Source organism: Drosophila suzukii, chromosome 3, assembly GCF_043229965.1.
Source record: "Drosophila suzukii chromosome 3, CBGP_Dsuzu_IsoJpt1.0, whole genome shotgun sequence".
Lineage (NCBI taxonomy): Eukaryota > Metazoa > Arthropoda > Insecta > Diptera > Drosophilidae > Drosophila > Drosophila suzukii.
Genome location: NC_092082.1, coordinates 36273578 through 36296882, shown reverse-complemented (window position 1 = coordinate 36296882; position 23305 = coordinate 36273578). Strand labels below are relative to the sequence as shown.

The 23305-nt window shown below is 41.8% G+C and overlaps 1 protein-coding gene and 1 long non-coding RNA gene across 10 annotated transcripts in view; one reads left to right on the top strand and one right to left on the bottom strand.

Moving 5' to 3' along the window:
- Positions 1-23305, top strand: part of LOC139353190 (uncharacterized) — a 140127-nt gene that overhangs the window by 4244 nt on the left and 112578 nt on the right. For 2 of the 4 annotated variants that reach the window (XR_011604355.1, XR_011604354.1), the window contains exon 2: positions 14395-14640. This is a non-coding gene — a long non-coding RNA (uncharacterized lncRNA). Of the gene's footprint in view, positions 1-14394; positions 14641-18292; positions 18909-18964; positions 19383-23305 lie in introns of those variants that run through there. The other 2 variants (XR_011604353.1, XR_011604352.1) reach the window with 2 other exon arrangements.
- Positions 3038-23305, bottom strand: part of Dbp80 (putative ATP-dependent RNA helicase Dbp80) — a 203323-nt gene continuing 183055 nt past the window's right edge. For all 6 annotated transcript variants that reach the window (XR_011604351.1, XM_070996673.1, XM_070996668.1 and 3 more), the window contains one exon: positions 3038-3218. Coding sequence is in view for 5 of the 6 variants with exons in the window: in XM_070996673.1 (XP_070852774.1) it covers positions 3079-3218 (140 nt within the window). In the remaining variant the exon portion in view is untranslated. The remainder of the gene's footprint in view (positions 3219-23305) is intronic.

The window sequence follows — 23305 nt, the reverse complement described above, 5'->3', positions numbered from 1 at the left end:
TAGGATGCCTACCGGTATGCCGCACAGTCTCCACCGTGGCACTGCAGGTGCTTGCTGGTGCTCCTCCAATGGATCTGGACGCTCACAGGATTGCAGTAAAGTTCAAACTGAGGAAGGACGTTCCCCTGAATGAGAGCGACTGGCTCCACGGACAGGACTTATCCGTGTTGGACTGGAAAGCTAAGATGTTTCTGCTAGACGAACGTCTGCTAAATGAGTGGCAACTCAGATGGGATCGCGCGGAACACGTGTCACGTATCGCTCCGTGACTCGCGAGCTCTTCCCAGAGGCAGCATTTGTCTACAAGAGGAAAGATTCTTGCTGACAGGGCAGGACTCTCAGCACCACGACCCCATGCTCATGTGGCGTGGCAAGAGAGGACTGACTCCACATACTGTGTGACTGCCGCCTGTACAACGATTTGCGGGACCTGGATGCCCTTGGGGTCGTTCGAGACCAGGGAAGATGGATCGTCGCTTGAGTAGTCGAGACCCCAGAACGGATGCGTCTCCTAGGAGTTTCTGCCGACGCTGCCTTCTCGAGGCGAAGGATGGATGCGACGAGGGATGACTCGCAGGCGTGTGGTAGCGGCGATGAATACTGCCACAGCCTGCCATAGCTTGTCGTAGGAGGCGACTAATATGGCAATGGTTGCCCCATCCGAGCTTGTCGGAGCTGAAGGGGTGAGGCCTACCGAGCCTGTAATTTCGGTACCACGGGTTGAGCAGTCCCAAGGCTGCTTTTTGAGGTTGGCGCCCTAGTGGGAGTATCGTGGTGGCTGTGGTTGACACCTTTATCGCGGGTAGAGTCCTCGGGCTCGACGTGGATGTTGCGTTATATAACAACATAGAATGCCGTGGTTGTAATCCCTCCGTTGTGGAACACGCCACGTAAAATAAGTTCGGGGGGATCTGAGACACACCTGTTGCCCTTTGCCAGCTACCGGAGTATGGTTACCAATAGGTCGATAGTGGCCGTTGTTCTGGCCACGCGACACCCGAGAATTGCCGAATTGCTTTTTCTTCTGCCTTTACCAGTATGAGTCTGGTTAGTCACATGCACCCCTCCCCCTGGCTAAAGATTCGTCGTTGTTTCTCTATGTGAATCTTTCTATATAGAGGGCGTACGTAACATGTAACCAAATTCCTTTGGCCAGAACTTACTTTCCTTGCGAGGAGACGCCCGGCCGGATGTCCACTTGGGATTCTGGCACTGTTGTGGTATTGCTTCTTGTCAGTGAAGTCCCACAACAGCAACAGCTTGGATTAGGCATCCTTTTTATCTGCACTTGCATCTTGCAGGCGTTATTGGGGTTTTCCTTCCATTTTTAAATTTTTGTTTCCACCAGAATCTTGCACGAAAGATTAAATTTCTTATTCTTTGGGCCGCGGCTATCTGCGACAATAAAAATGAACTCGCTAAATCAGTTATTTTTTGTGGTATTTCCTTAGTTCTTCTGAGTACCGCGCTGAAAAAAAGATCCGACGAAAGCGTTAGCCGCGTATTTGCCTCTCGCTCACTCCTATGGTTAGCTCGATGTCGATGTGAGTACTAGGCTTAAGGGGTGAATTGGAAACTATGGTGCCACTCGTTTTGTCATTTCGGTGGAACTATTTTTCGACCGGCGCTAGCCTTAAATTACACTAGTTTAATGCCAATGTGCTCCGAGAAGGATGACGGTAGTCTCTAGTAAAGTTAGACCCCTTGATCACAAAAAAAGTCTACAATATTTTTACATAGCCAGGGCCTACTTCAAGGCAAAATACGATTTTCCTTCACGTTTCCCTTGCATTTAAAAAACTCTTGGACAAACTTCTCAACAAATTCTGGTAGGTGGTTTTAGATTTGTGAGGACAATATTAACCGTACTACCACGAGAGACGGTAGTGGCAGGCTCCTCGTAAGCCTACCATTTTCTGATCCTGAGCGCGTAGTGTCCCCCTTGCATACTCCAGATCCTTGGCGTTGGCTCAATTCAAAAGAAACGAACTACATCTAAAAAACCACATATGAAAGGTCGTACCTAACCATGATTTTCCACTTATTACCTTTCTCTTAATGCCGTGATAAAGCCGAAAAGTACGTCCACCCAGCATCTTGTGGGGTTCAATGTCGGAGCACTCATCGACTAGCTCGCGGATGAGCGTCTTCATCGTCATTGAGCCAGCGACCAGCTAACAAGGTCGTCATTTCCTGCATGCAACAAATACAACAATACAAAACAAGGAAGAACGCTATAGTCGAGTACCTCGACTATCAGATACCCGTTACTCAGCTAAATAGAGATATGCAAGTAGAAAAGCGAGATTAAAATGCGCCACCTACCGGCGGTATACAGATTTAAGCGTTATGGGCGTTAGAGTAAGCGTGGCAAATTTTTTTTGGACCAATCGATAGGTATTGACGAGACCAATACATTTCAGTTCAAATTTTTTATCTAGCATAAAAATTGTGGGCGTCACAGGTTTTGCGCTGCGTATAAGGCTACGGAATCTAAATCTGAAATCCCAATTCTCTATCTTTGATAGTTTCCGAGATATCCACGTTCATATTTACGATTTTTTGAAGTTTGTGGGCGGTTTATGGGCGTTAGGGTGGGCGTGGCAAACTTTTTTTTGGGTCAATCGATAGGTATTGATGAGAACATTACATTTCAGTTAAAATTAAAACTAAAATTTTTTATTCTAGCATCAAAACTGTAGAAGCCACAGTTTTGGGCGGACATGGCTAGATCGACTCGGCTAGTGATCCTGATCAAGAATATATATACTTTATGGGGTCGGAAACGCTTCCTTCTGCCTGTTACATACTTTCCGACGAATCTAGTATACCCTTTTACTCTACGAGTAACGGGTATAATAACGTAGCCTGCGTTACTCATTTGGGCGCGGGCAGTCAGTATAAATTTAATGAGAAGAAACTACAAACTCTTTAAACTAGCCGCAGGTTAACTTCGCGAGCAGAACGTGGCCAAACTTAAATTTGTCAAAACTTCGAATAACGTTTATCTAAAACACACTTTTAATACACAACCCAGTAATATTGAAATGCATTTTTATTTTGATTATAACAATAAGACTATGTGCCAATTTTTTCAATGTCATCGGCACTATCCGTATTCAATATTTCTATTTTCTTTTTAAAGTGTTTTTCGATATCCGTGCACACCTTCATAGATTTCTCATCCGTTATAAGATTGATAGCAATTCCAGACTTTCCTGAAAGAAAATATAAATATTAAATTGGTTAGAACTGTTAATTGGATTTTGGGAAGGAAAGTCCGAAGCGACGCATCATGGGACGTAAAAACGCAACCGTCTCTGTCGCAACGAAAGGAACTAAATTTTACTTTCTCTGTATTAAAGATTATCATGCATGCCATTTTTAAATAAGCCATAAAAAGCAGTTAACATTTTGTTTCTAGCATGAAAATTACGGGCGCCACGGGTTTAATGTCAATCGATGGGTACTGACGAGCCTAATACACTTCAGTTAACACTTTTTTTCTAGCAGGAAAATTCTGGGAGCCACAGGCTTCGGCGACTTTTCAAAACGAAGCGTAATAGTAAAAATTTAAAATTAGGGATAAATATAAACTTAATTTCACCCAATTATTTTTAAATAACTTGAAAATTGTATAGAAGATAGATATGTGCTTTGAAGAGGTTTTTATTAAAACTTGTAATGGAGATACTAGGTTTCCAAAGTCCGTATCGGAGTGGTAGTTTTTTTACAATCTAATAGAGGAAGTATTTTAAATGCAGCACATCCTATAAAACATATTTCAGGCACAATATTTTTGTTTACAAATTCGAGCTATATCTTCTGAGGTTTTTATATCACATTGACTGTCCTCTTTAAGGTGCTGATTCGGTAGAGCTCGCACGGAGTAGGATATAAATTTCAGTAACTTCTAGATGAGCTAGAGCTATCGTCACATTAAGCTCTGCTACAGACGGATTATTATAAATAATTTTTTTAAAACAGCAAACGAATTCTCCAAACAATCTTGATTAAAGGATTTTTTCATTATAAAGAACTTTGAGCTATCTTTCAGTAGGTCACCGGACAGTAAAATTACCGATTTCAAAGATAGTTCCATACCATCTTAAAAATGTACTCCTTTCGAGTCTATAAACTTGACATTTTTAAGATAACTAAGAATGTACTTGATAAAGGTAAATGATTTGCTGTTAAGCTGTATAGCAGAGCGATACAAGTTGTCACCATATAAGGAGCCACTGTTCATGCAATCAAATATTGTATCTACCTTTACTATGAACGATGCAGTGTCACAAATAAATTTGCTAACCGCTTTTGTTGTTTTGCTTAATAATTGAAACGCATACTTAACCCTCATTTTTAAAAAGAATTAGGAAAAATGTGTTTTTTTGTTAATTTTGGACACATTTTGGATGGACTTTTTTTTCGACAATTCTTTGATAACTTTAAAAGTAACCTGTTAGAAGTCCATTTCGTAATGATTTAAATAAATGAGAAAAACACGCATGTCTCGTTAGCAAGTTTTTAGCTTCTTCCATTCAAATAAATCAATTAAACGCATCGGTATCCTTTTTACTTTATAAATCTAAGCCCATTTTTTTTTTAACTCAAAAGATATTTTTCAAAACATGCTATTTGAATCGGGATTAAAACGATTCAGCGTCTTTTTAATTATATTGGGTTACTCCAGTATATTTTGTTTCTCTATCCGACGCAATTTCTCACTTTTTAGAAATTTTTCCGGTTCTTTAGCTGTTGGGGCGGGGTGACTTGATCGCTGAAATAGGTGAAGCCCCAAGATCGAATCAAAACACGGGGGTACTTCGGGGTTTTTACGCGACGTACATATATGTTTATTTGTACACTTTGAAATAAGAACTGTTTAAGCCTAACTTAACTTAAGCGCTCTAGAGCAGAGCGGAGACTTAAGGGCGAGATGGAGAGGGAGAGCGGACGGCAGTGCGAGCGCGCGAGATGTATACATCTGGATAAATCTGCCGCTCGACATTGTCTCCTGAAATTAAACGCCCTTTTGACGTAAACATTCTCCCCCCCCCCCTGCGAGGACACCCGTAGCAAGAACCTCAGGATAGTAAGTTTAAGAATATGTTGGAAGTGAAGATCGGTCGTCCGTATGTAGGAGAGTGTGGTGGCCCTTTCCACACTTGTGGCAGTGATGACCACTGCGGCAGGAATCCTTGGAATGATTGTGAGCCAAGCAATTGGAGCAGTACTTCTGGACATGTACTTCCTGAAGCCGATTCTGGGGGCTTAGCCGTAGAAAGTGGTGGCACTTCCGTAGAGGATGGATTTGTTGGCAGACTCGGCATTGGTAGGATTTAATACCTCGAGTACGTCTGCCATCCAAGGCGGGGTATTGAACGCAATATTCGGATGGAGTATTCTTAGGAGGGACTTTTTGTACGGAAACTTGCGCTGAATAGGACGAAATGATGTGTGGTACTGAGGCGGATACTGGCCTTGGAAGATCGGATGTAGTCGGCGGAGTAGTAGGGCCGCTGTTTCGATGCAGCAATGTGTGATGCCGATTCTGGCAAGTGAGACAGTTGTGAGCGCTTGTGCAATCCCGGAATTGATGGCTGCTTGCAAAGCAATTGGAGCACAACTGATTCCTTTGAATATAGGCTAGGCAATCGACTACCGTCATTTGTAGGAAGCGTGGACATAAACGCACTGGGTGGTTCTTTTTCGAACGCAGATCGCAGCCATTGGGTATCGGAACTAGCCTTGTGTTGAAGGAATTTATTTTTCGAAATTCTGCCACTCGATTTTTGTCTTTGGACTGGACGTGGTGGAAATTGGCAGTTCGGAAGCTATCGACGGCCTCAAGAGTTCGATGGCGCTCCATCAAATAGGAATCAAGCTCAAGCCACGTAGGAATTTCGTCTTTATTTTTGGATGGACTGCTCCCATAAAAAGAGAGAGTGCGCTTAAGTAGTTTTGTCATGGAGTTTGCTATGGATTGCACATTGAAAAGTGTTTTCAGGTGACTGTTCACCTGCAATCGCTTATTTTCGAAACGCTCAGTTAGGTTATTCCAGGCCGAGCGAAAGCCATCATTGGTGAGTGGGGATCTTGAAACTATGGAATAAGCTTCGCCCCTTGTTTTTGAATTTAGATGGAATAATTCTTCAACGGGCGTTAGACTCGGATTGTCTATGTATATTGCCGTGAAAAGGTCCCGGGAAGTCGGCCAGCGAAGATAATCGCCAGAGAAAACCTCTGTGTCGATAGGAGGGAGCCGACAGCCATACGACGTGGAATTTTGGGACGGAGTTACTGGAGCTTGAGGTATTTGGGAGGAGCCTTTTTGGATTTGTTTCATCAGCTGCGCGGCAAATATTTCATAAGTGGAGTACGTTTGGTAATACTAGGACTTTAGTATGGATTTCGTGTCTGCGGCGCTCTCGCCTGCAGCTATAATGCAGTCGGAGCATACGTCGTATGCTTCCTTTACCGTTTGAAACAAGGAATTGAAGTGATCTCGTCGGATTTCACAGGCGGATAACGTTGGGGTAGGAGCACCTGGAGCGTTCACAGTGGCCTCAAAGTGGATCAGACAGTCAGGTGTGGCCATAAATCGGGTTAAAGCGGATTTTACTGATGTTGCCATGACGTAAAGTAATTTAGAATTTTAATTCAGAAGTAAGAAAACGGGCTTGAACCCAATTGGAATTTAGGAACCAATCAAGATTGTAAAAATTGCAAACGATTTGCTGGAGTAAATTTGTGGATATTGTAACTTTGTTTTTAATTTTAGAAATAGTTTAGCCGTATGTGTAGGTCGAGAAAAGTAGTTGGAGTGGACTGTATTAGAACGAGTAGTTAGAGTGGACTGTATTAGAATATTTATGTAAATATACACACGCAGCTGGAACACAGTAAAAAATAAAGAGTGCAAATCTTAAGGAAAAGTTGTATGGTCGGGAATTCTTTACTGTGGCTGAGTTATATTTTACAGACAATTGGAATTGAAAATATATTTGAGAAATATTTTAGTTGAATAGTAGCACTGAAATATCTTCTGGAATTGTTTCCAGTGTACAATTGTGGGCAAAGGAAACTGGAAAATTGTCGGGCACAAGTAACGGAATTGAAATGCATATATTCAATGCCGTTGCGTCGGATTAATCACTTTTGGATTTAGACAATATATCATACAGAAAGTTTGTCGAAATAGGGTTCGAAAAACTGGCTGTATGACCGGCAATTATAGTAAGAGGAACTTATCTGAAGCGTTTCAAGCCTACTGGGACAAAATCAAAGGAAACTCCAGGAGAGGAACATCCAAAGATTTTGAAATCCGGCTTCGATTGGTCCAAAATGTTGGGGCGGGGTGGCTTGATCGTTGAAAATAGGTGAAGCCCCAAGATCGAATGGTACGCAGAAAACACGGGGGTACTTTGGGGTTTTTACGCGACGTGTATATATGTTTAATTGATCACTTGGAAAAGACCACTACTTAAGCCTAACTTAACTTAAGCGCTCCAGAGTAGAGCGAAGACTTAAGGGCGAGCGGACGGCAGTGCGAGCGCGCGAGATGTATACATCTGGATAAAATTACCGCTCGACCCTGCCTCCTGAAATTTAACGCCCTTTTGAAGTAAACATTAGCAAAACCCCTCCTAAGCAGGAAACTATAGTGGAATATCATGCTTGAACGCGTCTGTGAAACTCTTTGCTTTGATATTACTTAGACGTCTTACGGACTGGGTATTAGTAAACAGCATCCTATGTGAGTTCCATTTCGACTTCAAGAAGAACTACTCGACGATCGACAGCGCTATTATTTTTTCTTCAATCTCCAAGTCCTATCACCTTGATAATCTCTTCGCTTCTTGCTAATGCCATAGCTGGAATCTGCTCGGAAAACACTTTTGCAGTTTGGGAAGGTGCCCACCCCTTTGAGTGCTACCCAAATAATACAGGAGTCAAACAGGGATGGCTACTTAGTCCCGTCCTATTTTCTTTATATATAGACGATGTGTCTGGATTTCTGCCCGGCAGCATCGACATAAATGGCGCCATAATAAAAACATTCATGTACGCGGAAAATATGGCATTACTAGCAGAGACGCCGGAATTGCTCCAATCCATGCTCAACAAACTTGTTGCTCTCCATTGAGCCTGCAAGTAAAAGTTGACAAAACTAAGGATTTGGCAGTAAAATATGGCAGGGGTCGTAGGTCCCAATCAAGCAAATGGATCTTAAATTTAATTGAACTTAAAAACGCCACGAAGTTTTAAATATCTGGGCGATACTTTTTCCTGCAACATGCATTTTTTAACTTATGTCCAGGAAAAGCTAAGGGACGCACTGAAAACTATAAACAACACATAGAGAGGATTCTTTGGAAAGCGCCATATTCTTCCTTGTACAAAATTTCGCATAGGCTAGAGGTCAACATCCTGCAAAGAAAAGATGGCGACTACCTATCGCGAGCCTCCCAGAGCGAGACACGAATTACACATTGAAACCTGTCACACAACCTTGGACTTCTAAATAATTTCCATATTCGGTTTGATGCTCACACCAGCGCTGATTTGATGGCTTGCTGTGAGTTGTTGCCGCTCAATTATAGACCGCACTGAAACACTCTCAACAACGAATCAAGCGTCACCCATTTTACTAGAATTTTTCCAGTTTTAGCGGAAATAAGGATAGTTTTCTTACATTCGCGCTCCCTCTAAAATGAAGAACTGACAGAGTACCTAAACTGCAATGATTATACCAAACTTTTCTCCTTCCTTCATCATGCGTTGATCTACAGAGAAAATATCAGTAATGTAATAATTTGAATTTTTTTATGCCGTGCCACACTGAACCTTTTTGAAAACGTCTTTGTTTATATTATTTATATAACAAATAATTATAATTAAAATCTGTGAAATTGCTTTCTTAGTCATGACTGTCGATTGTAAACTTTGAAAATCATTATGTTAAGGAGGTGGCTTGATCGCTGAAATCGTTGTGAATCCTAGGGGAACTGGCACGAAAAATCCGCGCAGAAATATGATCGAAAACACGGTAGATCTTAGAGGGTACTACGCGACGTGCGTGTGTTTATTGTGACGCTTGAATATTAAAACTACTTAAGCCAAGCTTAACTAAGCCACTCCATAGCGGGGCGGAGATGTAGACATCTGGAGAAAACTGCCGCTCGATACTGCCTTCAAAAATTAAACGTCCTTTTGACGTGAACACATTGTTCGTACCCAAAGGTACTCAACATGACCACACCCAACAAATCAAGCAGTAGACAAGTTGGGAACAGCACCAGGCGCTCAGTAGCACCCACTGCATATGAGAATGGCAGATTAGCATATTATATGTCTCACTAACTCACCGTCTCACCGACTCAACGGCACACTGAGCCCCCAATGCAGTCAGCACATTTTGCAGTGTCAGCCAACTACGCAAAGTCAACTACGCAAACTGCTACCATAATCATAATTCCCTGACCTACTTTAGAATATAGCCTACTTCACTAATCATTACACAAACTTCCGTGGTCCAAGTAGTATATAAACATGTACCAAATGAAGAATAAATCAGTTATCAACACACCTCTTAACTCCGCGGTTCTACTTCCTACAACTGGGAATAGGGCTCGTAATACACTATCTCAACTAGCAGCTAACCACGTTAGCTCACCCTCAGCGCAGTTCAGCGTCGCCTGTGGTCCGGCATCGCAGTAACTATCGTTACCATTGCCGCGACGCGATCGTCCTGCCAGCAAAGCGTCCCCGTGCCAGCGACAAGTGCTAATTACCCCCTTGTCCCGCGGTGTGACCCGGAAGTGTCTACTTCGGTTAGGCACAAACATTGGTGACCCCGACGTGATCCTTTAACAACAAAGGATCACACTCAAGCAACCCCCTTCCCACTAAAGGACTCAAAGCTTTATCCAGCTTCACAGGATACGCTTCTTCTTCCAGCGTCACAGGAACTTCAGCTTAATCCAGCTTCACAGGATTCGCTTCTTCTTCCAGCGTCATAGGAACTTCAGCTTAATCCAGCTTCACAGGATACGCTTCTTCTTCCAGCGTCACAGGAACTTCAGCTTAATCCAACTTCACAGGATACGCTTCTTCTTCCAGCGTCACAGGAACTTCAGCTTAATCCAGCTTCACAGGATACGCTTCTTCTTCCAGCGTCACAGGAACTTCAGCTTAATCCAGCTTCACAGGATACGCATCTTCTTCCAGCGTCACAGGAACTTCAGCTTAATCCAGCTTCACAGGATTCGCTTCTTCTTCCAGCGTCACAGGAACCTCAGCTTCATCCAGCTTCACAGGCTACGCTTCTTCTTCCAGCGTCACAGGAACTTCAGCTTCATCCAGCTTCACAGGATACTCAGCTTCATCCAGCTTCACAAGATTCTTGTTTCCAAGACACACAATATGTCTACTTCATTCATTGAGGAAACAAGTCACACAAGAATCGATTTACACAATCGATTACTAGACACCCAAAACGAGCTGCAAGGGAAAATCCAACAGCTCATTAAGAATTATGGCAAGGATTCTGCCGACCGACGCCACCGAGACGGCTATTATTCCGGTAAGCTAAATCAGTTAAACGATCTCTGGCAGCAGTTTTGCGACCTAGATGAAGAAGTCCAGCAAGCGGCATTACCCACTGGAAGTGAGTACTCTTCACGATTAGTAGCACTTAAGGAGCTGGTCGAAAAATATCAGAATATCTTTCTGGACAACATGCCGACTGGAAGCGGTCTTCCGAAGGCCCCCAGACGAACTTCGGCCAACATCAAGCTCACAACAAGAGATCAAGTCAAAGGAGATTCCGCAATTGACACGGTGATCCGACAGTTGCAGAGAAGATGCAACGAATTAGAGTCATGATTAACATTAGCCTCGAACTCCCCAACTGTCACCCCAGCCCTACAAAGGCACCTGGATCTCCATTGGGCGTTACTGAGGCAAGCCCACGACGAATTGGATAGCACACCTGGGGCCGCAGCTCTGGCAGAAGCAGAGCTAGCCCAATTCCACACATTATACGAGGAATACGAAATGAACATGCTACGAGAAAACGACGCGCCAATGAGCCTAAACTTGGCACTTCCGCCAATTAGCATTCCGGAGTTCAACGGCGAGTATTTAGACTGGCCACGGTTCCATGATCTCTTTGTGGAATTGGTACATAACAAACCATATTCGGCCAGTCAAAAGCTACATATTCTACAGAGTTCGCTTCGTGGTGAAGCGAGGAACGTCTTGACAGACACAGCCTTCTCACAGGGTGGCTATGACGACACCTGGTTGCGGTTGAAGGCCAGGTACCAGAACGGCAAAATACTAGTATTCGCCGCCATAGCAAAAATTATTGACCATACGCCTATAGACGGTTCCTCGCGCCAACTAAGGGCCTTACATGGCACTATAAAAAACTCAATGAGTACTCTTCAAAACCTCGATATCAGCACAAAATCCTGGGATCCAATCCTGTGTTTTCTTATCAGAAGAAAACTAGACCAGCAGTTCTAACTGCTCTAGAAAATTCAGCGGATGCACCAACGGAAATTCCAACGTTATGGAGTGTACTGACGTTTATTGAGCGGCGCGCTTGTATGCTGGAGACGATAAGCGCTCAACCTACAGCAACACTCCGCCATCAGTCAGTTCACAACGAAGAGAGCTGTAAGATTTGTCACCTAGGACAACATAATCTTAGAGCATGTAGCCGGATCCAGCAAATGGACCCCAAAGCACGGCGCCAAGCCATTATTCAAGTAGGAGCATGCACAAATTGTTTGTCTACAGCTCATAAGGTTGAAAACTGTGGATCACCGACCGCTTGTCGAGTCTGCCAGCAACGGCATCATTCACTGTTACACCAAGGACCGACTAGCAATCCAGTGGCCGGCGCAGTAACCATTGCAGGCTACGACGACGTAGGAGGATATAATCTGCTCGCGACCGCCAAGGTCTCATTACAAGGGCCAAACGGTCAAATACAAACATGTCGCGCTGTAATAGATGGTGGATCACAGGTGAATCTTATCTCAAGGAGAATGGCAGATCTGCTATCTCTTAAGGAAAGGTCACCGATTGAAATATCTGGAATCGGAGGAAAAATATCAACAGCAATTAGATCAACACTAAAGCTCTCATCAGTTACATCAGGGTTTGAAAGACTAATAGAGGTATTTATTATTCCCACAGTCATTCCAGACCAACCGTCAGTATCGATTGATAACGATCTTAATATTCCCGGGGGACTGCCATTAGCAGATCCTGACTTTCGGCAACCTGGACCCATTGACCTAACCTTAGGGTCTGAGGTGTATTCTCGTGTAATAACCGGTGAACTTCTTGAACTAGGACCTAATAAACCTTTGGCACAAGGCACTAGGCTTGGTTATGTAATCACAGGTTATCTCAATAAAGAAACCTCATCTGATACGGAAATCAACCCTATTCTGGTAGAAGGCAGAGGTGATTTTGCAGGACCGAACGCTGCTTATGAGCCAACAAAAGATAAAAATCCGATGAATATAGAACCGACTTCTCATCAATTTAAAACCTACAAGAAGGCTGACTTTGGTTCAACATTTCTAAACCTAACCAAGAAATATCTTAGTTTTGTTGCAGAATGTCCACATACCATAGACGTGCCAATTGATCAAGTTCTACGAGAGCACAATTTCAGTCCCCACGATAATGTCAATTTCATCGCAAAGGGGAGTGTTAAGCAGCATCAAGAAGATGTGAAGGACCTGAATCACAAACATGAACCGCAGTTGAAGGAAAGATCCACAATAGTCAATGATTTGTTAGGTGCTTCCTATACAATCCGGTCAAGGGCTGACCGACATCACGACTTAATTGAGGGTACCCCTCCATGGGGGTGAGAATGTTCGTACCCAAAGGTACTCAACATGACCACACCCAACAAATCAAGCAGTAGCCAAGTTGGGAACAGTACCAGGCGCTCAGTAGCACCCACTGCATATGAGAATGGCTGATCAGCATATTATATGTCTCACTAACTCACCGTCTCACCGACTCAACGGCACACTGACCCCCCAATGCAGTCAGTACATTTTGCAGTGTCAGCCAACTACGCAAAGTCAACTACGCAAACTGCTACCATAATCATAATTCCCTGACCTACTTTAGAATATAGCCTACTTCACTAATCATTACACAAACTTCCGTGGTCCAAGTAGTATATAAACATGTACCAAATGAAGAATAAATCAGTTATCAACACACCTCTTAACTCCGCGGTTCTACTTCCTACAACTGGGAATAGGGCTCGTAATACACTATCTCAACTAGCAGCTAACCACGTTAGCTCACCCTCAGCGCAGTTCAGCATCGTCTGTGGTCCGGCATCGCAGTAACTTCGTTACCATTGCCGCGCCGCGATCGTCCTGCCAGCAAAGCGTCCCCGTGCCAGCGACAAGTGCTCATTACCCCCTTGTCCCACGGTGTGACCCGGAAGTGTCTACTTCGGTTAGGCACAAACACACATTATTAAGATAAAAACGTTCTACTATTACTAATATTATCCGAGATCTTAGCGTCGGAAAAATGGCGGTTTTGGGAGTTTTGTAGGCGTTAAAATGGGTATCAAATTATTTTTCTTTATTAAAGCATCCAAACTGTGGGCGCCTCAATTCTGGGCTGTTTGCGGGCGTACGAGTGGGCGTGGCACTTAATACCAAGCCAGATAGAAAGATATAGCGAAGAAATTAATAATTAAAACAATTATTCGCTCGCTGAGGGTATTATTGTTTCTGTCAGAAGTTTGCAGTGCGGTAATGGGGAAGTATCGGACCCTATGGCGCATATACGAGTATATTCAGTATTCACTAGACAAGTTGATCTAGCCATGTTCGCTGATCTGTCGGTCTGTCTGTCCGACCCTTTTTTACGCAAAGCTCTCAGTGTTAAAACTGTGGAGGTTATACAACCAAAACTACTTATTATTGTAGGTAGTATATATGTAGAGTTATCCTATAGATCCCTGTATAATATTGCAACGAAGCTGGTATATAGCATAGTTCTACGGTCAGCAAATCAGGGTAAGTTCATTAGAAAAAGACGACTAGAGTAGAATGTCAGTACTAGACTTCAATCACAGTTATATCCCTGTAAAGGAAATGTTAAAATGTTTTTCTGCAAAAACTCAATCTAGTAATGTGATCACAAAATTAAATCTTCCGGTCCATACAGACACCAATGTCGTCGACATCAACGTCAAATATCTAACACACAGCCACTTAGAGAATACGAGGTTTACTTACGCTGACCCGAAAAAGATTATTACTTTGAACTTAAAACCATTTAAGTTTAATTGATTAACATTGCATTATGTTTTAAATAAAACTGTTTCAGGCACAACTTAATGGCATCTGCGTCTAAACACTATATGCTGTATGACAACTTTTCCTGGCCTAAAATCCATTTTCCGAAAATCGTTAATATAAAGATCTAATGACGTCAGGATAACATCAGAAATCAATGCTACGTTACAGAAAGTTTAAAACAGCTGTTGCCAGTGAAGGGCGCACGTGGAGCAAATAACACCAGTTTACAAAAAAAATCGACGAAATACGCTTTGAAGGAGACCTTGGTTTTCCGGTAAGGTACATCTTCCTGATTAAGAAGAGAGCACTTAAAATTGTTTCTATGGTACCCATTTTTTTTTAAGTGTAAAAAACGTTTTTCGCACTTTTTTATTTTCTAACTCAAGTTTTGATAATCCGAATTCGGTCATCAAAGACTCATTTTACAGGTAATAGAATGCCTTTTAACTTTCTAGTACACAGCATTGAGTTCCATTCATTAGTTTAGAAGCTGCACTTCGTCAAAGTTGAAAAAGTTGGGAAAAATGCAAAAACGCTGGCATAAATGGCTTCTTTAAAAATACACGCCTAAAAACCGAAATTAGTTTTATGTTGTTTATTTGAAGTTTGAACCTTAACGGAGAATATGAGCAGTTGATCACGACAATCCGTTGGTAAATCGATTTTTTACAGATTTTTAAACGTACATATATACACAAGTTCAGTATTCGGGAGCAGCGGCCGTTAAACACTATTTTAAATTTTCAGTGTTGGTGAACGCAAGAATTTAGTGCAAGTTCTTATGCATAAAGTCAGTTTCCTTGCTATTTCCTTGCTAAAAATGTATGAAAATGATTTCCGCGTAACTGCAATCGCATACTTTTTAGCTTGCCCAGCACTAATAGCAATAGGAATCTGACGTTATGCATAACTACTTGCACCAAATTCTTACATGTACTTTCGATACCATTCGTCAGAACTAGTGAGGAATTTGTCCATTTCTCAAGGGAATAAAGCTCCTTTTTTTATGCCCGAAAATGTGATACTTCCAAGTTTGAGCGCGACATCCCCCAGCAGTAACCGGCCATCATGTTTTCATTCCATATTTCCTGGTATCTTTCTTCTACCCTTCTGAAGTCCTGGTACAATCTGAAGCTGTAAGCTTCGAGACATTATCAAGTTGGTTCTGAATAGTTGGGACGGGAACGTCATCAGAGTGAGGCATGGGCTTTTTTGTTGTTTTCACATTGGGATACGTATTTTTTTAGGATTTAACTTGACGAGGCAAAAATAGCAATCCACGTTATGATTTTTTGCTCAACCCAAATCATAAGTGTTCCAAACTTAATCTGCTTCCTTGCACCTTCTGCCCTTTGTCTTCAATGCTCCTTGCATATTATATAAACAATACCCAAAATATTTTCGTTTATAGGGGCTCTATATAGAAAAACCCATTTGGGTCATTTTAACATCGTTTAACACTATCTAATGGAGTGGATATAAAATTTGTTGTTAAAAAAGGCATGCAATATACTTTTAACAAATATCTTTCTTCATTCTCAGTAATGTTTATGGAAACAATTAAGTCTAGACTATTTTTTTGACAGAAAAGCAAAAGATGTTTAATTTATTAGATTACCTAGTCATCGTCCCCTTAAACGGGAGGCTTATGACATGCTTTAAAAAGCACAGGAACCTAGGACATTAAACTTACTAAAATTCGGTCAAAAACAAGCTTAGTTTCTGACCCATTACTTTTTAGGATTCTAGAAAAAAAATCTATAAATTCCATCCCTTGACGTACAAAGTTTAAAAATTCGGCTAAAGACGCCTCTAAATGAATGTAAAATATTTTGAGTCTCATATATTTAATTGTGTTTTTCAAAGCCTGTTCACCAAATAACATTTATTCTAAATAGAGGTGAACATATTACTTAAATGGCCACAAGTTGTAATCGACTAATGATATGATAATACCTTAAACGCAAATCATGCATTTGCATTTCTATAAAAATGAGTACAAACTCTGAAAGATATCTTTATTTAAAACTTTAAATTTTGTAATTTTCGTCAAACCGCGATTTCACAAGTACCACACGTTAGAATCAAAAACAAGGAAGAACGCTATAGTCGAGTACCTCGACTATCAGATACCCGTTACTCAGCTAAATAGAGATATGCAAGTAGCAAAGCGAGATTAAAATGCGCCACCTACCGGCGCTATACAGATTTAAGCGTTATGGGCGTTAGAGTGGGCGTGGCAAATTTTTTGGACCAATCGATAGGTTTTGTCGAGACCAATACATTTCAGCTAAAATTTTTTATCTAGCATAAAAATTGTGGGCGTCACAGGTTTTCGCGGTTTGTGGGCGTTAGAGTGGGCGTGGCATATTCGCGTAACAAACTTGCGCTGCGTATAAGGCTACGGAATCTAAATCTGAAATCCCAATTCTCTATCTTTGATAGTTTCCGAGATATCCACGTTCATATTTACGATTTTTTGAAGTTTGTGGGCGGTCTATGGGCGTTAGGGTGGGCGTGGCAAACATTTTTTTTGGGTCAATCGATAGGTATTGATAAGAACATTACATTTCAGTTAAAATTTTTATTTAGCATCAAAACTGTAGGAGCCACAGTTTTGGGCGGTTTGTGGGCGTTAGAGTGGGCGTGGCACTCTACTGAAACAAACTTGCGCTGCGTAAGAAGCTCAGGAATCTGCACGTCAAATCTCAATAGCCTAGCTCCCATAGTTTCCGAGATCTCAGCGTTCATCCGGACAGACAGACGGACAGACGGACAGACGGACATGGCTAGATCGACTCGGCTAGTGATCCTGATCAAGAATATATATACTTTATGGGGTCGGAAACGCTTCCTTCTGCCTGTTACATACTTTCCAACGAATCTAGTATACCCTTTTACTCTACGAGTAACGGGTATAACTATATTCGCAAATATGCTTATTTGCGTCTAATTTAACATAATTAAATGCACGCAGGCCTGCAGCTTTTATAAAAGTCAATTTTAATGTTCAGTGTTATTTATATAGATGGATATAAACATGGATGGATGCCAAAAATTGTTCAAATCGGACAATTCGTTAAAAAGTTATAAGCATATAAAATGTGCTATCTTGGTTACAGTCGCTTTGATGCTTGCGTATCTCCATCGCAATCCCCTGAGTAACGGGTACTGAAATAAAAAAATGTAACGGAGCGAGCCAAAGTCAAACAAAGTTTTTCGGGTGTTTCGGTAACAGCTTCGCATTGAGTCAGTTTTTGATGGAAGACCACTAGACCTTTTTTTACGACCCTTGGCTGTAGAGAAGAAATTTGTGCATGCTCCTACTACTTGAATTATTGCGCTACGTTTTGGGATCAACTTTCTGAAAACGTCTACACGCATGTCAACCTCAACAAAGGGTGCGAAATTACGTGCCTAGCGTGAAGCTGTACGATTATTTTAAGCTATGTACGGGCAAGCTAGCTTTGGACATTACTTGGCGTGTAACTGCGAAGAAACGCAGCATCCCAATATTCTCCACATATTTTATTATAAAAGTTAATGCTTTCAAGTTTATTTTTACAAAAGCAAACAAAGCACTTATAAGAAAGGCAAATTTAAAAAATTGACAAATAAGTAAAAAAAACAAGAGAGAACTCTATAATCGATGCCATAAACTATTAGATACCCGTTACTGGGAGCACTCAGGGAGTGAAAGGGAGATAGAGATATACAAGTACCATACTTTCCAAGATTGCACACTTTATTTGCTTACATATTTTTAATAAAAAGCCCGAATTGAACAATGTTTGGCATGTAGTTGGACATTGAAAGCCAAAGCAAATTCTCACAAAATTTTTTTAAAATATGGGCCCTAGTAGAGTATTCTTTTACTCTACGAGTAACGGGTATAAATATTTTTGTATTTAATATTTTCCAATTAGGAAAGGCGACATCGAAATCGTATTGCGGAAATGACTCCCGTCAACGAAAAATGTTCAACTTCGGCGACACTTATCGAAGTCAATGCCTTCCCCGATAGAAAATGCTAGCAGGGTACTCCGTGTCGACCGCTGATTTAGGCTCTTTTCTCTAAGAAAGGTCATGTTATTCTTTTCACATAAACTTTATATTTATATTTATTATATTATAAAGCCTAGTACTCACGTAGACGAAAACCGCGAGCTAACCATAGGAGTGAGCGAGAGGCAAATACGCGGCTAACGCTTTTCGTCGGGTCTGTTTTTTAGCGCGGTACTCAGATGAGCTAAGGAAATACCAGAAAAAAGTACCAGATTTGGCGAGTGAATTTCGATGAACGCCGTTAGCCGCGGCCCAAAGAATAAGAAATTTAATCTTTGGCGGTGTTCGTGCAAAGGCGATGTGGATCCTAGTCCAAGCTGTTGCCCTTTATTGTGGGATTTTACCGACAGGAAGCAAAGCCACAGGGGCAAATCCGCAGAATAGTTGAAATGCTGTAGGAGATCAACTAGAGAATCCCAGTGGGAAAGAATATGCCGAGTGGGACTGCGCTCTCTTGATGGACATCCTGCAAAAAAGGTAAGATCTGGCCAAAACAATTTGGTTGCGTTGTACTAATAGAAGTATCTTTTTAGCAGAACCACCAATAATAGGACCTCCGACGACATCTGCATTAGGACTCCGGACAGCAGCACCACCACCTACTTGGCAGCTTAAGCGGAGCTGGAGGATCCGCTGGCTTCTGTAGGGAGGAGAAAAATAGGGCGCCCGCTAAGAAACAGTTGGAGAAGCCAGCCATTGCCAGGATGCTAGGCGACTTCCTGCAGCATCAGCGGATCAACCCTGTTCCCAATTCGGCTCCCACTTCCTCAAGGTCCAATATGCCTATTGGGACTCGGAGCTGGACTGCGGTGGAGCGGAAAAGATGGCGAAGCATACGTGGGACGAGAAGGAAGCTTTAAACTACTAATTTACATAAATGTAAACATTCGTTGAACATTCCATAAATTTTTATTTTAATTTCTTTGTGTACCAGCAGACTCCTCCTTTTTAAATTTTAATTTCAAACCCAACTGCTTGACAGTAAGACCATGCAACATGCATTGCTGGTGAACTTTGAAAACTTTGGTCACACTACAAAGAATAAGATTTTTCGACTAGTGAAACTCTTAGCCGATCTGAGTACTAGGCTTAAGGGCTGAAATCTGTTTACTTCTGCTTCGCTTGCGTCCTCTGCCCAGGCATATGATCGAGATAATCGTGAGTCTGTCTCAATAGTTCCCACTGGATCTTCCGGTGTTATTGTAGAATTAGAGATGATTTTAATGCCACCAGTCATTAGGCATATTCATCTCCGGTAGGGAATGCCGCTTGCTGGATTTCTTCATCTAGGTCAAAAAACTTAGCTTATCGGAACAATAGCCGTCTCGGTGGCGTCGTTTGACAGAATATTTGCATTAATTCTTTATGACCTTTTGGATTTGTACTTGTAGTTTATTTTGGTTATCTAGTAGTCGATTGTGCAACTCAATTCTTGTGTGACTTGTTTCCTCTATAAGTGAAGTTTACTAATGTGTGAAGTTAAAACTCGTGTTTGGGTGCCGAAGAATCCCGTGAAGCTGAATAAAGCTGTGAGTCCTTCAAGCTTGGACTATGCTCGGTATCCCGTGAAGTCACAGTTTTAAGCGGTTTGTGGGCGTTAGAATGGGCCTAGCACACTGACGAAACAATCTTGGGATGCGCAGGAATCTCAAGAATATGTATGCCTAATCCCAGGCGGACATGGCTTGATCGACTCGTCTAGTGATCCTGATCAAGAATATAATTATAATTAAACGTCTGCACCACTGGTTACAATATTTTGGGTTGGAAGAACACCGACTTGCTGTTGACAAATCTTAAGCGGCACGTTCTAATTGTTTACTCTATAAACTGGTGTTTTTTGTTTCATGGTAATTTTCCCCTGGCTTGCTTATAGTTCGGTAATTTTCCTTTGGCTTGTTGACAACTAAATTTGGGTTCTTATTTCTTATAGGGTGTCTCGAGGGTGACTGCTTAATGTAAGCATGTATGTGTAGGTGTGTGGGCATCTACATAGGAGTATGTGGTACTATGGATATGTCACTGTATACGAGGTGTGTTCAAAAAGTAAGGTGACTTTTCAAATTTCGCGGGCAACATATTTTCGATCATCGATTTTTTTGTTTTGTTATGTTGGTACACTCTTCCCTTACATCTGTACCAAGTTTCAATTGAATCCCCTTTTTTGTTTAGTTGTGAGAGGCGTAAAGGTAACAAGTTGTTTTGCGTGCTCAGCGATTTTTTGCTATCGAAAAATATGGATCAAAGGATTTGCATCAAATTTTTTGTAAAAAATAAAATTAAGTGCCTCGAAACACTTGAAATGTTGACAGTGGCATACGGTGAAACTGTTCTGAGTAAAAAAAATGTTTACAAGTGGTACAATCTCTTCCAAGATGGCCGGGAAGATGCCAATGACGAGCCTCGCTCTGGACGCCCAAACACGTCAACAACTGATGAAAACGTTCAAGCAGTGAAGAAAATTGTTTTGGAAAATCGTCGAATCACTATCAGAGAAGTTGCTGAAGATGTCGGTATATCGCTTGGCTCGTGCCATGAAATTTTTTCAAACGTTTTGGGCATGAGTCGTGTGTCAGCGAAGTTTGTTCCAAAATTGCTGAATTTTGTCCAAAAGAACTGTCGCATGAGCATCGCTCAAGAGCTGTTGGATGACGTTAACGACGACCCAGATTTACTCGAAAGGGTCATAACTGGTGACGAATCATGGGTATATGGTTATGATATCGAAACCAAAGCCCAATCGTCACAATGGAAGAGCCCAGGTGAGCCAAGACCGAAAAAAACCTGCGTCGCTGGAAGAGCTCAAGGCTATACCGAAAAGTGCTTATGGGAAGTTCTTTGAGGATTGGAAAAACCGTTGGCATATATGTATTGTATCTGAGGGGGATTACTTTGAAGGGGACAACATTAATATTGATAAATAAATTAATAGTTTTTCTTAAAAATACAAAGTCACCTTACTTTTTGAACACACCTCGTATATGGGGTCGGAAACGCTTAATTCTACTTTACGAGTAACGGGTACAACTATGAAGTGCTAATCATTTCCAAAGGGGAGTGCTGACGCGAGAAGTGGAATAGGTCAATAGGTTACCCAGGAGGATATCATGGAACATTTTCGTGGAAAATTTGGATGTGTACCTGTGTTATCAAGTATTTACGTCGGAGACGCGTATTATCCGAAGCGTGAGCAAGTGAAAAATTCTGTGGTTCGCAAGAAAAATCACCAACACAGCACTGCAAGCTCTGCAAGGTGTGGCGATTCACCTGAATGAGAGCCGTGGGTGACATTACAGAATCACCCGGGACAGGTAGATACCCTGTTCGAAGAAAAAAAATATGGACCAATCAAAGGAATTGGAAAGATCACTCTGGGGGGAGAATCTGTCTCTCGGACCACCAAAACGGAGATCAAGTATGCTTTCCCAATACCAGATGCACCAGTCAGACAACAAAGAAGCTGCAGAGCGGCGAAAGCACAGGATTATGGAGCTTTTTAGGCAAAGTAATCAAATGCTGCTAATTATGTGTGCCCAGATAGAAGCCATGCATCTATAAGGCCAGAGCATATTCTTAACCCGACCGACAGCTTTTTGAGGTACCAAGGGACGCCGCCTCTAGAGTCAGTAAAACATGAGAAGCACCGGCTTAGGACACCCAGGCGGACGGAAACACCGTCGCATGGACAGTCCCAAACTTACGAAACGGAGACGAGTCATTAGCTCCATAATTTCAGGCCCCGGAGCGGTCGCGACATGACAGTTGAAAGATTCCTGTTCGGCGTCGACCGATTACCAGAGTTGTGTGGGATAAGCCGCCAACAAGTCTTTACGGAATTCCATAGTCTGTTGTAGCTTCACGTACCCGCTGATTTCCTGATTTTTTTGTTCAAACAACATTCAAGATTAAAACAAGAACCTTACTTGTGAGGCATGTTAATGAACTATGTGCATACATAGGCTTATATCAAAAAAAAAAGAAGGTAGGAGCGGCCACTAAAACGTGTTGGCAAATGATGGAACTCAAGGAGGAGTGGATAAAATGCGCAGCAGGCCAATTAATGAGAAAGAGGAGTTCCAGACCCTGGAGGTAGAGATGCAAAAATATCGTTAGTGAGTACATCGATGTTTTCATAATCGATGTTTTCAATCACCTACTACGAAATTATTGTTTTGCTGAACCGTAATACTAACTTATACTTATTTAACCAAAAAACGATACCTTCATGGAGCTAAATTAAAAATTACAAAAATAAAAAACAGAAACTGAAAAACACCAATTTAGCAAAATATTTATCCAATTCGATCTTTCTGCTTGAAGCTGGATCGTACTTGTCAGATCGTGAAACAAACTCATCCATTTTCCTTCGATTTTCTGTAACTGCAGCTACTTTCATTGGATGCAGGCGTCTTAAATGCTCTGATAGGTTTGTAGCCGGAAGTTTTATACTCCTTTCCGCAAAGTCGTTATTTGGCAAACATTTTGTTTTTGGACCTCTCAAAATATTTCGTTTTTTAATGCCTGGAGGCTGAAAGTCAAATTCCGATTCTGCATTTTAGGGGACAAAGCAGCAGATGAAGAAGGAGTAGGCGACAAAGCATCAGATGAAGAAGGAGCAGATGAAGGAGAAGCATGGTCTAAAACAGAGCACCTTGGTACTGCTGAGGCTCATACTTACTCTTTATGTGCAGGAACATGTCGATTTTGCCACGAGGAACCGCCCTAAGGAGTTTAACGTGTAAGAAACTGTAGCAAAACTTGATACATTGAAAAAAATGTGCTTGCTTATGAATCTTACGTGTGGTTGCCTAGCGTCTCTTTCTCTTAGTGAAAACATCGATGTTCGAAAAAATACTCGATGTATCCCCGTTTTT